Source organism: Cydia splendana, chromosome 1 (assembly GCF_910591565.1).
Source record: "Cydia splendana chromosome 1, ilCydSple1.2, whole genome shotgun sequence".
NCBI lineage: Eukaryota > Metazoa > Arthropoda > Insecta > Lepidoptera > Tortricidae > Cydia > Cydia splendana.
In genome coordinates, this window is record NC_085960.1 from 24,626,703 (window position 1) to 24,643,787 (window position 17,085).

General features: G+C 37.2%; 1 protein-coding gene across 8 annotated transcripts in view; it reads left to right on the forward strand.

The window, feature by feature from the left end:
* Positions 1-17,085, forward strand: part of LOC134797108 (dachshund homolog 2) — a 174,328-nt gene that overhangs the window by 93,774 nt on the left and 63,469 nt on the right. For all 8 annotated transcript variants that reach the window (XM_063769342.1, XM_063769350.1, XM_063769358.1 and 5 more), the window contains 3 exons: positions 1,704-1,763; positions 15,722-15,792; positions 16,283-16,540. In XM_063769342.1, the coding sequence (XP_063625412.1) occupies positions 1,704-1,763; positions 15,722-15,792; positions 16,283-16,540 (389 nt within the window). The remainder of the gene's footprint in view (positions 1-1,703; positions 1,764-15,721; positions 15,793-16,282; positions 16,541-17,085) is intronic.

The following is a 17,085-nucleotide window of genomic DNA, read 5'->3' on the forward strand; positions in this document are numbered from 1 at the left end:
TCGAAGCCGTTGTTTCGTGAGCGTCAGGATGGCGGGTGGACCTCAGCGAATTTGAACGAAATATTTATATACATCTTATCATCACCTTTGGTGTACTTTTAATAGAATTCAGTGTACTTCTCCCGGAAACGAGATATTTAACAAATAAGGTCCACCCGCCATTCTGACGTCAGGATGGCGGGTGGACCTGTGAAATCTTGGATTATACCGCACTCCAAGTATGTAGTTATAGTGTACTTTCAGTGTACTTCTGTAAACCTTTCATATAAATCAGTTTTCTCGTCCCTAAAACGAGCTATGCTCAAATTAAAGTCCACCTGCCAACCTGCGGCGGTAGCACGGTCGCATTTTTATCGCTTATCATAGTAACAGACGATAAAAATGGAACCACGCTGCGCCCGCTAACGTCAGGTTGGCGGGTGGACCTATGAAATCTGTAGTACCTTCTCTAGTAGTAATCGAATAAGCAAGAGTGATAGAGAGGCTATAATTCGCGGTAGGCCACCTGTAAACAAACCGCCTTGGTGCATCAATGTCATAGTGAAAACTTGTCAACAAACTATTTAAGGCCTAGTATGTATACGTTACTCTAAGGCTTACTAAACAAATTAGTGCTGCACTCTGGCGGCAGAACATTGCAGTAATACTCCCTATTGGTAAATAATTTCGATTACGATTACGCAGGTTGACAGGTGGACTTTAGTTTGAGCATAGCTCGTTTTAGGGACGAGAAAACTGATTTCTATGAAAGGTTTACAGAAGTACACTGAAGGTACACTATAACTACATACTTGGAGTGCGGTATAATCCAAGATTTTACAGGTCCACCCGCCATCCTGACGTCAGAATAGCGGGTGAACTTTTTCGTTAAATATCTCGTTTCTGGAAGAAGTACACTGATTTTTATTCATAGTTTACGCAAGTACACTGAAAGTACACTATAACTACATACTTGGAGTGCGGTATAATCCAAGATTTCACAGGTCCACCCGCCGTCCTGACGTCAGAATGGCGGGTGGACCTTTTTTGTTAAATATCTCGTTTCCGAGAGAAGTACACTGAATTCTATTAAAAGTACACTAAAGTACACTGAAGGTACAACATGTTTATAAATATTACGTTCAAATTCGCTGAGATCCACCCGCCATCCTGACGCTCACGTTGTTTCAACAAGCACCATAACAAGGTGAGGTAGACGGTTCTCCGCTCAGTTTTAATTCACTGGATACAAATGTCGAAGAAAAGTTTAATGAAACACAAAGAGTTAAAGTAATCGAGAAACAATTTCGACGATCACGCATGAGTGGCCCCAGCACAAATATACGCGATTGTTTTTAAAACATAATTAATTTCTTCGACCCCTCGCTCAGCCTAACGGAACATTTAATATCGAGTGCTCATAATTATTCCCGGTACATTCAAACCCTTTATTCATTTACAAACTTTTCTTTTCGAATACTTGAGAATAATGTTGCAGATATTTTATCTTCTTTCGTGGACTTCTTAGAAAGTATTTTTTATTGGAGAAGGTTTCTTGACAAAGAAAAATTATATAGTAGTTTAATTAAATATCTTTCAGACAAAAACGTACCTACTCGTATATCTCCATTTTAGTTTGTTTCTTAACTTTACTTTTATTAAAAAGTTATATTTTTGGTGTTTTCCTTTATTTATCTTATTTTACATATTTTTTTTGTTGACAGATCTGGTATTTGGGAGAATTGTAGAGCGGCGTACGAAGACATCGTTAAGCACCTAGAAAGGTAAGACGAGACTATAGATAAGCTAGAGCCCTGCCTTGTTGTTAAATACAAAGTTTTTGTGAAGATAACACAATGCACAACTATGAATACACGGTTGTCATCGCCGTGCTGCGAGAAGTAGTGTCCACCTGGTACGAGTAGGACCAGCCGACGCTTCGTTCCATCATTGTATAATACAATCGATAAAGCAGGAAGATAATCTGTCTGATTTGTTATAATTGGTTGACACTCGGGCACTGTTCTTCATTTCCATTTAATCTTATTTCATTTGTCTGAGTTTATTTATTTTGTGTCTTCTCTTCATCATTCATAGTTGAATAAAACCTGATTCAAAATTAGTTACAGTGTAAGAATCATTACCAAAAACGAATTATGGAAATAACTGAAATAGCATCGGTATGATTAAATGTTTGTAATTTAAAAGAGCAAAGATATCACAGTAGGGTGTGAAATTAGAGGAGACAATTAGATCCGTGGATCGGGTGTATTTTTAACAAATGACCGGTTGCGGGCCGGTCCGGCCCCGCGCCGCGCACAATTCATCAAGCTCATTCAGGCTAATCTCGATGCGAGGAAAAAGCGGCTCTCATGTAAATTGGACCGATTTCAGCCATTCGGGGGCCAATCGTTGGGGGAAAGCACTTTTCTTTTCGTGTTTAATGGATGGTGATGGATTGGCGGGCCCGCATTGAACGATACTCGCGGTTTTGACTTCGTTTTGAAGTGCACCGATTGAATGTTGCGATCCGATAAAATTGACGACACGCTGGGGAGTAGGTTGGTTTAGGTTAGGTTTAATAAAAGTGCGATTATGTTAATTCAACTAGACACTGACGTATAGGTAACTCTCTAGAATTGTAACAATATTTCATAACACGATTCTTAATTCAGACTACGAGTTCCTGCAAGATTCTCTGAGCGTACCTCATTCGTAGCTAGAAGTGATTTTTACCGCAAAATCCATCCAAATCCTTCTAATTAATTCTGTAGATTGTAAAATAAAATGGTATCCTCTCGTCGGTGGGTCCTTGTGTGCTCGGCGGGTAGAATTACAGTCGGACAGCGCGCCGTGTACCGATGTGTCACTGTCAGCCGGCGATCGAGCCACCCCGGCTTAGAGCTGTTTTAAACAAATTAACTACGGCTACGTCTAAAAAGTGTTTTTTTCATGTTGGGAAAATCCCTATGATCGGTAAAGGTAAGGCTATGCTAGTTAGAACTACTTACATATATCTATAAGTCGGTAACCGATTTATATACCTTCGAAAAAACCTCTTTAATGTACCAACGCCATTAATTCTAAAAAAATATATAACTTTTCATTTGATGAAAAAATATACCCTATTAGGTTCGTAGGAATCTTATATCTATGCCCCAGGTATTGTGTAATGTACCTGTGTCTTAAATAAACACAACAATAACTAAAGGCTAAAGAAATTAACACGAGATATAGGTAAATGCTTTCGTATATACCTTCACAGTATGTTTGTTCGGCATGCCCCGAAGACCGGTTTTTAATGCCAATTAATTGACAGGATTATCACTGATTTAATACGGAATGTTTGTTTTGTTTCTTCTTGCAATTAATAAACAGGGCAAGCGGAATACGGGCATGAGTAAAGGTTTACATGAATTAAGATGGTATTAAAAGAGTAGAACCTGATTAAGGGAGCTTTCATTATTAGGTAAAGCAAAATTTTTGAACACAGATCAATTTTGAAATCTGTATTGTTTTGAATTAGTTATAATTCAATTATCAATAGGTTTTGGTAATCTATTATTTACTCAAAATCTGCTGAAAAATTTTTGAACAGATATCATTTTAGAATCTTTATTGTTTTGAAATTACTCAAACAACTTTTATGAAGTAGGTATTGTATACGCAAGAGAAATCCGAATGCGCAAAAGTTTAACCTTTTTCCGGAAAATTATTTTCTCTCTTTCCCGAGTCGGAAATCCGCACAGTACATCAACGGCACACTCAATTAGCAGTCAACAAATCGTTGGGATCAATTCATTCGTCCGTCTAATGCCGTTTCGGTTCGAATTAGGTGCGATTTAGCAGCTAAGCCCGGCACACGTCCTCATGACATCGATCGTTACTCATCCCCGCACCCCCCGCCGAAAGGCTCGTGATTAATTTTGGAAACAAAACTTTATTTTAAAATTAAAGCGCTTAGTAATTAACAGTTGTATTGTCGGAATTGATAAATTAATTTTGATATTGTGTGAGAATAGTTAGGTAATTTTGACGGATTATTTGATGTGAATCTTTGCGATTGGTGCAAAAAAGTTGGTGTTTGAATATATTTAAATATTTTTGAAAACGTTCTTAATAATCAGTGATAAGTATGTTTGATTGTAATTTTATTGAACTGTAAAATGCTTTAATAACATTGTATGTTAAATTAAACAAGATTTTTCGTCCAAGGCTAAGGCAAGCTGGTTATACTTAGCAAGCAACGTGTTGCAAGGAGCCAGCGCCGTAATACGTCGCATTCGCGTGATTGAATCCACCACCATTAATTTCAGCGAAGATCAAACGAAGACCGAGGGTGATATTTATCAAGGATATTGCGAATTATTTTAATCAAATCAAATTCCCTTCGTTGTAAACAAATGCTTTTGATTAATGAGTCTCGCGACAGAGCCCCGCAGCCGTTGTGATAAAACATCCAACGAAAAGACAAAATTAATGGTCATAAAATGAACTCTTGCAGCGCAAAGATAAAGATGCTGAATGATATGAATTTTAAGTGATTTTTCTCGCTTCCTGTATTGAAAGATGATTCCGACGATCGCATCTGGTGACTCGGTACATTTATATCTTTAGAATTGGTTGCGAGGAGGTAATTTCGAGCGATTAGTGAGTAACTTTCGGTGCTCCCGAGATATTTAGATTGTCATGGCGTGGAATCATTAATAATGCGACTTTTGATTTTCACTGGTGTGATATGCAAAGGGAGTTATGAAGGGAGCTTCGTCATGGCAGTCCTGAGCCCCCGGATGCCTTCAGAGTTTGTCACCGATGTGGTCGTACTGGAATTTTAACTAGCTCTTTGTACTTTGCCCTTTTATACGAGTAAACTATTTTGGTTTGGTTCAGCCAGGGAGTTACATTATATATATTCCACAGCCTTTGATAATAAATTCTTGTTTAGTTAGCACTAAATAGCACTGCACGAACCGAACAGATAAAAACTATGCAGTAAACGAAGAGTAATTTAAAATGTTCGAAACTTTAAACTTCGATGAGCAAATTTGCAAATCAAAGTTTGAAACGAGTGTCAGTGCGCGCAAGTAAAAGTTGAATCCTGTCATTAATGTAAGTTGCAGCGTCAGCCTTTATTAATCTGACGGCGACTGACAGCTGTAGTCAAATTTCTCATCAAAAATAAGAATTAATGACGAACGGCATTAATCATTAGCCTGCAAACGGCAAGAGGTGTCTGTATCCCATTATTTTGCATTACTAATGATATGTACACAGATAAGGGAGGCTTTAAGAGAAAAAGCGTAAGTCACCGCGGATAAGGCGGGGGCTAATGATTTGGTATTTGGAGGCGTAGAGAAACTGGGTTGTTTGAATACTTGGTTATCAGTGTGATTTGTAATGAAGACGGTATAAAACAGCATATACGAGGTCGTCTTTTGCGTAACACGCAGCCGTCATAATCAATAACAATTATGGCGCGAAAATGCTTACGCGTTGTCAGTTTCAATTCGCGTTGTCTATAATTGCAAGTGGTAATATTAACACAACTATAAGCAATTCATAACTATGAAGAAATAAATGCAAGTACTCGCTATTAGAAACACTATAATGTATACGTTCTTACAAAACACTGCAAAGGTAAAGTATTAAGTTATCATTAAGGACCTGGTGATTCACCAGTGGTGAATTATATGCCTAGTACCTATAGCTAGATTTTTATAAGTATTTATTTGTACATTAATAAGAATACTTTGCTGGTTCGACTTGGGTTTGACACATTGATGAGCTTTCCCATCCCATCGTAATAACGGATACGTCTATAAACTTTGTCATCGATTATACCGTCATTTTATCTCTGATCCAGGGGTGACACTTCCAATACGAGGCGTCATCAAGGCTTGTGTCATTAGGAAAATACGGAAGACAGATAACAGGCGCCACGTTATCATTATCATTCGATAGCGGTGTCAAGTAATCATTTAGAAAATCGTAAAGGACTAACGAGAGATAAAATTTATACATGCCTTTGACACCTCCTTTGAAAATGAAATGTCTGAAAATGAACATTTACGAGTGGTTATTGACGTGAGGCGACACACTCATCAATCAGTGGGCTTCACTCAATAATTTTTAATAAGCAACTAATCACTTCCTCACAAAAGGCGTGACTGTTCTATTCCTGCGCGGTTGCGGGTGTCACTGACAGAAAATGTCACTTTTCCTTTAATTATGCCTCGGCCTCATTTCTTCGCGGCCTATTAGTATGCATCAATCAATGTTGCCAATACCTATTTTTTACTCCCGAGTGTTTTTTTCTCTTGGGGTTTTTGTTTATGGGGATTTTTTAAGTGGGAAATAATTTGATGAGGTCCGCCACCCGACCGGGATGCGAGCTCATTTGTCATCGTCTTGTCATTTCTCCGTTTCTTTCGAACAGTTGCATCGCTAAAGTAATTATTAGTTGTTTTTTCTATTTGCGTACCAGAAAAGCCTTTTGTGTGAACTATTGATCCTGTTGCAAATTACAAGTTTTGATCGATGCTGTAAGGCAGGTCTCGAGATTAATCGAAGTTGTTTTTCTTACATAAAGAATAGGTACTAGGTTCTTGTGGTAATTGCCACCCCTCATCTGTTAGCGTCACCCGCGAATAAGTTAAATTGCAGATATGACATTATGATTATATGTACATAAGTACTCACAAAAAATAAACAAAAATCACTGTTGATTCTTTATTTCTTAATATATAAATCACATATATCAATCTGCGAAATGCCCTTTAATTCCGCAAAATCATACTGAGAGAGGGGTCAACCAATCCTCAATAATTAACACGATTAGCAAACGTACGCACCAGGACTATGAATACTAAATCAACGTGTCATGCTAATACCGATAGGGTAAATCAAATACGCGAATCCACAGATCAAAAGAATTCATTACAATGTGTAAATCGTGATTTGCATGTGCCAGAGCGATGAATATGCATCGGAAACGGCTGAGTATGAACATCCCGTGCTGCGTTTACGTGTGCAATCACACTGGCAAGAAGGTTTGTCTCCACTTACACTTACCTATTACATATTTTAAGTTGTACGAGTACCTATTAATAATTGTTAAAAGCTATCGCTCCAGAGACAGCTATTACTTGTTGATATGTATTTATCTTATTAATGTTATGAATCATACGATCTTACTTTAAAAGTTTGAATTTTGGTTCCTAAAATAATTAGTCTAAATATTAAGTACAGTCAGCTGTAATAGTAATAATCATAACAAAGAAATCCACAAATATGTGTATACATAAGTCATAAAATTGCCACACTCATAAATTTACAAATACAGAAATAAGTCTATTTGTAAAAGTATTAGGCGGTTAAGTACCCTCTTATCTGTTGCAGTTACCATTTTAAAAATCCCTCACAGGTACCAAGCCTCACATGTCGGTACACAATGTGCACATTTTCCTAGTTCCTTAATAATATGTACCTACTCACTAAATTAGAGTCAGCTAGTCTATCTATCACATACCGGCATTACATTTTGTAAATTCGTTGGTTGTATTGTCAGATTTTATTCGATAAGTACTGTCTTCTAGTTGCTTTCGTTAGTAACTCGAATAAAGTCCGCGGTAGAGTGGAGATATCCCGCTCCAACGCTCCTTCATCGAGCAATGCTGACTGCGCATCAAGCCGGACACTTGCCATTCCGTTCGCTTTCTGACCTTTTCCCGTTTTGTTATGCAAATCCACACTCCGGGGAATTACATAACGCGAATAAAAAGTATTCCGCTGTTTACACGCTGACGGCGGCGCGAGTGTGTGTTCGCATAAATCGACTGAAACCCCGTTATTTCCATGTAAACATTGGTCAGTTAATAAATTTTTAAAGTGCGAATGCTTCGTTTTGTTCTTTTATTGCTTTGGTAGCTTTTGAGTTTGGTTTAAACAAGGATTTCCTGCGTTTGGTTTCGTGTTATGTGCTCCAATAGAACTCGCGTAAAAATGCAATAAGGATTTTTAAACTTGTACTTACTTATTGTTAAACAACTCGTAGTTACTAGTATGACAAATATCTATGTAATTTTATGCAAAACTACCTGTCTACGAGTATACAATACCGCATAAAAGATAGGGAGGTACACGTAAAAATAGTATGAATATGAAGTGAAGAGGTGAACATAGAGCAGGCCCTCGGCGCGGCGCATTCGTGCCGTCGAGCGCGGGTGGGTCGCCGCGGCCCACAAATCAAATGTTTTGATAGCCGCGGCATTAACGAGACAATTTGATTGCGGACATATCCACGCCAAATTGCTTCTAAATTATATTTTCTGTTTACTTTCTGCCAAACTCCCTCAATATGTGACGTATGAGCCAACAGCAGATGCGTTTGTTTCTGTTGCATTAATTATCGAATTTGTTTACTCGATGTTTCAATTATCGTTTAATGAAACGTTTTCATTAATTCCACGTTCAACATTGTTTTGCTTATGTATATTCATGAACTAGGTTTATTATCTGTAGATAATCTTTGCTGAGTGTCATTTTTGAAGTTACACTATCGAGCCTATTAAATTAATCGCAGCTATTATTAATTAAATCTGTCAGACACGTGTGTCGCACGCCTACATAGGAGCCTTCAATTTCATTCAACGAAAGCAAGATTTTATCTCGATCTACGCTAAGATCTGTATCGAACGCGGTCAGAGACAATATTTCCCATAGCTAATTACTATACATAATTTATCACTGCGGAAATGTCAGTATTAGTCAAACAGCTACCTAAAATATACCAGGAATTTGTTTCACAACACCCTGTGGGCAGAAAACCACCATATCAAGAAACAACACTACTTCGAATTTAACTTCATTGGCCTAAGATTATCTGCGATCATTATTGATTTCGTGTACCTACTGCCTGCTATACTTACTATAGCAGGTAACGTTGACAGTTCTTAAATGTTCCTTGATGTTAAACTTGATAATCATTAATTCGTTTAGCTAATTTGTTTAATTAATGTTAAATCAATCTTACAGCCTATTTTTAAGCGACTATTAAAATCAATAATCAGAGAGGATTTATGGCACACTCTAATAGGCTAAAGAAAAAATCCATAGAGATGTAATATAAAATTTAAGTCGGTCTGTTTAAATAAGTAAATTGAGTCGACAAACCTATGATCGATGTGTCACTCGGCCACCTTTTCCTCGAGATAAATCAGTTGAGATAGCACCAAGTTTGTAGTCCAGATAAGATCTACTACGAAACCGGCCTCTACTGATATTTTAATTTTCAAGGTTTAACAGAGATACTGACAAGCTTTACTGCAACAGATTATTCAATGTCGACAATTTGTTAAAACTATTAGTTACGTATTAGTTTGTGAAGCAATTAATTAAAAAACCATCGAGTGAAGTCGCTTTGGGTTTCATCCCTTGCTAAAGTCAAGAGAGCGTGCAAACTTAGCCGCGTATAACTAATAGGCTTTTAATTTTTTTTTAATAATGCTGCTTCGATATGTGCTAAACCACGCATCTTATAAATATAAAAATATTATCTTTCTTGTTAAAACCAATCCGCCCTTCAGTATTAAAATGCACCATAAATATCTAACCACGTTCAAATCCATACAATTCTAATAATCACCGAAGATAATAAAAAAAACTCGCGTCGATACACCATTATCGTCTCGTTCAGAACATGTTGCGGTCGACGCAGCCATCACTTCGATCGCAATCATTACCATCCGATCCGAGCGCTCAGCGGCTACAAACGATGCACAATTTCAGCCGAGACTGGAACAAACCCATGCGAGACGAAGACGACGGCTCGGGCCGCTGCGGGTTCAGGAAGGATTTGTCGCCTCATATTATCCAAGGAATTGGATTGGAAGTGTGTCGATGGATGGGAATTTTCTGCGGTCGTCTGCATGCGCAACCGAGCTTATTTATCGGCTTTAGCAATCGGCGGTTACTGAATTGAACGAGGTAACATTACCTATCCTACTAACAATTCTAAAAGACTATTTACGTTTATGGCTCTATAAATCTGAAGCGACAAAAAACAGACTAATATAATGGGCGCAGAATTTCCCTAAAAATCGTGCAATGAAATTCGACATTATCAAAACGCATTCCCATTACAGATAATGGTATTGCCATTAAAAGTCGGGGAGTAGGAATTGTAGAAGCAATTTTGCATAATTGTCCGAGATCGGGAGCGGGAGCGCTGCGGCAGCCGGGACGGTGTCTCTGTCTCCACAGCCGAACGTCCGCGGACTGGATCGAAATCTCGTTACCTCATGCTACTGCAATCGTAAACGATCTTATGTCCACATGTCCACAAATTGATATTAGACACTTGCTCTTCCAGCGTACATGTTTAGATGGTAAATTAGGAAATAGCCGTATAATATCGGTCATTTCTCTCTGAACTTTCACTCTGTAATAATTACATAGGTATATATTTATAAAAATGTGTACATATACACATAGATATCTACAAATAAATGTGTAAGTATAATACACACATAAAGAAATCTAGATTGTATATTTGTTACCTGTAATTTACAAACCGCACAAACTTGTTATTTTTGCAAAATCGCCCATTAATCTTTCAAAGCCCGATGCAGACAACTCAAATCTCCTCACGTACTTCTAATGGCGTAATGAGCTCCTAAGCTCCAAAAGACATATTTTATTTCTTCTCCTCAAACTTTATATTTCATTTCACGTTTCATAAGCAAAATGGCAAAATATGCATGTCCCTCTTTGCATTTGGCAAGCGTAATGTCCCGGTCGCTTAGTGCACTTTTATTACGGTATTAAGTGATGTAATTTTTTTCATATTATATTATTCAAATTTAAATAACTGTCTCCGGTTTCCCCCGCGGAGGTTCCACTTTTTCTACCATTTATTTTTGTCGCCCCCCAATTTGGTTATTTTGGTTAGACATTTCCGCAATGGAACAGAATAACTGTAGGGCAGCCTGGAGCAATTTATGTATCGAAGTTAGTGATTGTTAGTGATAAGTTTAAAAAAAACTGTTTAAGCTGGTTTTCTCCATTAATTTGAATACTAATAAAAAAGTATATTTTCTTAAAACAAAGATATTTCGCATTCTTGCCACGAAACCTCAAAGTCGTTCCTAACATCAATTCCGTAATGTTCAGCGGAAAATTCGCCTCAAACTCCCTTCATTGATTTATTCCGAAGCTGTCTTTTTGTAGTCTCCGCGGCAGGCCCTGTTCTAAAATTGGAGAAGTTAGGCCGCAATTTTTACAAATGACATCGTGACGTTTATGCGAGGGTGCGGCCGGCGACAAGTCATCGTGTTACTTCTTTCCTATTATTTCAACGTTCGTCTTTCTTCCACCCTAAGTGTTTTTCTTCCTTGTACAACATTTTCTAAGTAGGTAGTTATTATGTGTACGGTGACCTCAAGTGACTTTTTATCTACAAACTATTATTAAAATTACAAAATTATTATATTTCTAATTGGCTATTGATTACTGATTCAAGTTGGTTAAGTTGAGATAGTTAACAAAATTTAACATAAGTAGGTATGTAGTATGTAAATATTTTCTTTCCTGTTGTTTTAATAATTATATTAATTAACTCACATCATTGAATGGGAAAACTAATGAAATCTACATAGTTACTTCCAAATTTATTAACTTTAAGTAACTTAATATTAAGTAATTGTAATAACACATCTAGTAAAAAAGGTTGTTATAAATTAAATAAACAATCTTAAGAATTCTTTTAAAAGCATGCAAATAGCATTTATTTAAATTGCCTCATAAAGCGGAATATATTTCTCAAACTGATACGCCGTTATTACTCGGCAATATTGTCTGTACATCATTTCAAAGGCAAAGCATTTCGTTATCTGCATATGTTTGGAACTTTTTACTCATAACAACGGCCCCTTTGCTACTTGTATTTTCTTTATAATTTATTCCATTTCTCCCCCATACATTGGCATCGGCCGCTGATATTTTTTATTCGATTAGTAAACCCCTAAGGTGTTTTTAGCCTTTTTTCGCTCGATTTTCTTCCAAGCTTTGTTGACTGTTTAGGGGGGGTTGCTTGTTTCTTACGGATGAGTGAGCTTATTTATACTTTTGTACACAGTCTTGTAAATCATAACTTTGTAGAGTCTTATAACAAACCGCACGTGATTAGGGCTAGAAATGTCAATCTCTTTATATGCTATTCTGCAATACCTACAGGTCGTCTTAAATGTCCTTCTAATTACTTTATGAACGTTTTATTCAATTTTGTATTTTAAAATTATACATTTAGAACTACATAGATTACTAGAGAATTCTTGGCAAAACCATACATTGTGAGCCCCTATGAAACCACAATACTTACACACTCGATTTGTGTTATAGACCGGAGATGGAGGGCGGGAGAGGAAACTTTTTGATGGATCGGACGGAGTTTGTTTTGCATGTGAGTGATATGTCTGAAATAATAAATGTTGAGGCGTCGACGCTTCCCCAGCCTCCCCGCGAGGGTGAGCTAAAACGATTTTTGATTTGGGTGTCAAGCAAATGTTTCACGCAGTGACGCTCCAACGGGATTTGATTTTCTTAATCGATTCTTGGGAATGCAAATAAGGGAATTAGTTCGGCACACAGTATGATTGTGCTATTAATGCGCGCGTTATGAGCGGAGTGCAATTTTGGTATTATGTATATTGTTAATACTCGCTTTGTTTAGATAATACTTACGCTAATCAGATTATGCATACAAGAACGGTTTGAGCGTCGTGTCGGAGCCGCGGTATTAGGTAATGTGAGCGGTTCAGTATTAACTAATCAGCGCACATTGGCGCTGGTGCTAGATTGCGGCGCATTGTCCGCGCCCATGGCCCCGGAATATCTGTTTAGGCCAGTGGCCATTCTGTAATGGCGACAGTTAGCGCGTTAACTACGCATTGCCTCTGCCATAACATTGTCATGCTTAAGCTAAAACTTCGTTCCGTATTGAAGCTTAACCGCGTGTTGTGAAATAATTACTACATCTAGAAGCTAATCAATAAATAGATTATCGGTTATAGGACGGAGAATTGGATAGAGTAAACGGAAAGCAATCTGAAAAAATAAGTATTTTATTTAAGCATATATAAATAATTATTTAGTCCGTTAGTCTATTCGCGGCGATTTATCTAATTTTAATGGGGTTGGCAACTGTCAAAGGTGTGCATAGATGGCGCCATTATAACTTGCACCTTTCTCTAGTTTTGTTCTATGAGGTTTGGCTTCAAGGAAAGGGCTGGTATCCTGGCCATAAAATTCCAAAAAAAAACAAGAATTCGACCCAATTTTAGGGATTGACAGGGCAAGTTATGCTGGCGCCATCATTTATTTTTATGAAAGAGTGTAACTTTAGTAAAAGTAACTTTATGATGAATAATGTTAGTTTTCTTCTTTTGTTAACTAGAAGAAAATATATCTTACTTTTGTAGATCCTGGATCTGGATAGTAGGCGTATCTATTTGCAATATATTCAGACAATACGATTAAACAATATTATTATACAATTGAGTTCCAGTGAAAAAAATGCTCGTCATGGATTTAATATTTGTTAGCGTTGTGCGCCTGATGGTGCCCGATTCGTCGCCAATTTGCGTTCTGACAAGTGAATGAATAATTTTATCTCATCCCGTGAGCGATGATGGTTGTTTCTCTCAGTTAGCGCACAAATTGTTGTACTTTTAGATATACTGTTTAAGGCTATTATATTTTAGTTTATTTCGTTCAGTTTAGATTGATAGTTATAGTTATCGCACTTGGAAGCGAAATTTTCATTAGGTAATACTTATCATGCAATTAATTTACTAATTGGCCTTTGATTCTTATAATTTCATGCTCTACGAGTATTAATAGTTAGTTAAATAAATAATTGTTTACTTAACAATTCTGTTATGTTATAAAATCTTGTTAGTATGTATGTCATTAATCATGGTAACACTCTGAATGATAACAATAAAGTAGAGGAAGTGGAGATAATTTATTATTTTATTGATCTGGTGTTATCTATCGTCCGATCAAGTGATGATCCATTCATTCTTTTCTGATTCGTTCGGCCTTCGAAGAACCTTGTTATATTGAAATAAACTGTATCTGAGAAAATAATTAGATCTGGGTTGATCGTGTCTAATCTTAAATATCTTAAGTCTTTTATATTTTTTTTAACGTAGGTGCTCTATATCAAGCTAATGTCAAAGTTATAAGTCATCGTCATGTCGTAGCATTTCTAATACGTGTTACATAAATTTGTGAGATAATAGAGATAAAATATTAGCAGATCCTTAAGTTTAGAAAAAAACACGTGTGCTAACTTCAAAGATAGTAAAAAAACTCATTTCACTTCATAAATCTCTAAACAAGGTGTTTACAGTATCTAAGATTATTAACATATTAATTGTGGGGCAAATGAAAAATATATTAAATTCAAACGGCAACGCTCCGTGACTCGTCAGTAAAGTACGAAACGACTCCATTTCGAGGGTTCACCATAGAGTAGCGGCGCGCAGAGAGATCAATTTTTTTCGTAATTTAGGTACCACTAGGTACCTACATACATATATGTATAATATGCGGTACACATGGCCTTTTGCACACAGTTTCACTCGCATTAAAATTAGTCATTGTATTTTTGTTTAGTGTTTGTTTACTTATAACGACTAATTGTCTGAATACATAACTTATAATAAAATAATTCCAATATCTTAAACGCCAGAAAATATAGTTTAAATAAAAACTACAGTCAAGTGAGTTCACCTTACAAACTAATTTTTTTTTATTAAATCTGTTTAGTTGCCAACATAAAGTTTACACACATCTGTAATAAAAAAAAATGTTATGCGAAATATAATAATTTACACTACCTATTTGAAATAATATCCATGAAAGGTGCCCTCTGAAATCCAACTGTATTCTGTACCTCTGTGTTCTACGCTACACTGTAATCCACAAAAGGGTTCCGCGAAGGCTTAAAACAGCCACTTATTATGTATGTTACATTTCACTTTCAGACGTCATTTATATTCAAATGCTCAAAAGGCATTACTGTGCAAAAATTGTAACATTAACCCCTTTGAAATGAGTGAAATTGGTTTGGGGCGAATTCACGTTTCTTCAAGTTTCTAAATCAGCTCATTCACGATTCACTTTGTTGTTTCCTTTTATTAAGTTTCTTTTTAAATAGATATATTAATTAAAGCTGCTATATACTATCACTTGAAAAATCATGCGATACTTTACAAATATGAAATCAAATTAAATAAAGATTAAATCAAATTTAATGATCCAGCTTCACAGAAGTTAATAAGTAAATATTCATAAAATAGAATCGAAACGGAAGCTTGAGCAGTTCAATAATTCACAATCAAAAAGGACCCGCGGAATTAGGGTAGCGGCACGAGATATCCGCATACAAAATGATTACATATCTGCCTTCTTCATCCGCTCACAAAGAATCTCAGCGGGGCACCTCAATATTATACCCCTGCCTTTGTGGTAGCTCCGAGATCCCAGTGGGAAGCATGCTTTATGGTTTCAAATGATATAACTGTTTGTCAGTCAGTAGCTTTGAAGAAATTTATTTGATTTACCGTGTCCGATTTGACGTAGTTAAGACCATTCATGTTCCCAACGAGATATTGACGTGTGATTCCTAATGATTTTTTTAAATGTAAATAGATTTTGATGTTTTTGCTGGTTGTTTCAGATTGCGTGACGAAAGAGGCGACATGGAACGAGTTATGGCAATCGATAAAGCTCGTGAAGGGTCACATAATGGTGAGTAGATAGAACTTAAGTTGTACAAATGCGACTAAAGTTTCCTAGTTTGATGAATCTTTCTCTCACCAGCATTTTTGCGATAGGTACAGTTTTGTAAATATGTAGGTACCTACGCTGAGAGTTTCGGCCTGAAACCTCAGCTTTAAAGGAGGTACTTAGACATTTAGCTCCGTATTGAGGTTATACACTAAATGTCTATAAATTATTAATTTTGCGAATACACTGAAAGTTTTGACCTGAAACCTCGGCTTTCTCTGTTTCCGCTACCCGAAGGTTGTCTGGAAGAGATCGCTCTTTAGCGATAAGACCGCCTGTTGTCTGCATCTACATTTAAACAATTGTTCTTTTCTTTTGTATCTTTTTACTGAGGTGTGCCAATAAAGAGTATTCTATCTATCTATCTATATTTTAAGTAAGACTTTAGCTTCATATTTAGGAATCTATTTTCTGGATGTCTACAATTTTTTTTTTATATTCCTTTTCACAGGTTCATCGCCAGGTCACAGTCCTGTGCTCAACCTCTCGAAGTCGGGGTCGGGCGACCGCGACCGCTCGGACCGGAGCGAACGCAACGAGCGGGGCGAGGGCTCCGCAAGTGGGCGCAGCTCCGCCGCGTCGCGCCGCACGCCGCAGCCGCCGCGGCTGCCGTCCGCGGCGGCGCCCGCCTCGCCGCGCTCGCACTCGGACGAGAGCGACGCAAACATGTCCGACCAGGACGACCACAACATGAAGGAGGAAGACGAGGGTCAGTTGTCATTCACCTATTACATGAAACTTATGATTGGACTACCTACCTTTCTTCGCAGACTTCGCAGTCTACCTTTGAGTGGTAATCGTAACCATAGAACCATGTCACTAGTTTAAGTTTTAAACTAGATTATTATTAGGTACTCGATAGAGAATGGATCTAAAATTTTCCTTATCGCTCTCAATGCACCTTAACGTGGATTCGAAGGTTTGCGAATAGGTGTAAGTATTTTAATAACGTTTCAGCAATTCTCCCTCACATCACTGGTGGCTGGAGGAGGCAAGAAAGTGTCGGCGTAGCATTAACACAACGCGGTATCACCCGTCCAATATACTCGACATGTAATGCTCGGCAAAATTACCCAGTAATAGCTCTGGAACCTTCAGCATTCATAGTTCGGAAATTATCAGCCATAAAACCACCTTCCTTTTATTTTAGAAACTGGAAATACCTACTTATAATAAGTGTAAAATTGCTACTACTATAACATTGTAGGTACGTAGCAATTTGAGGTCATGTTAATTATTTTATTACTGAATTCT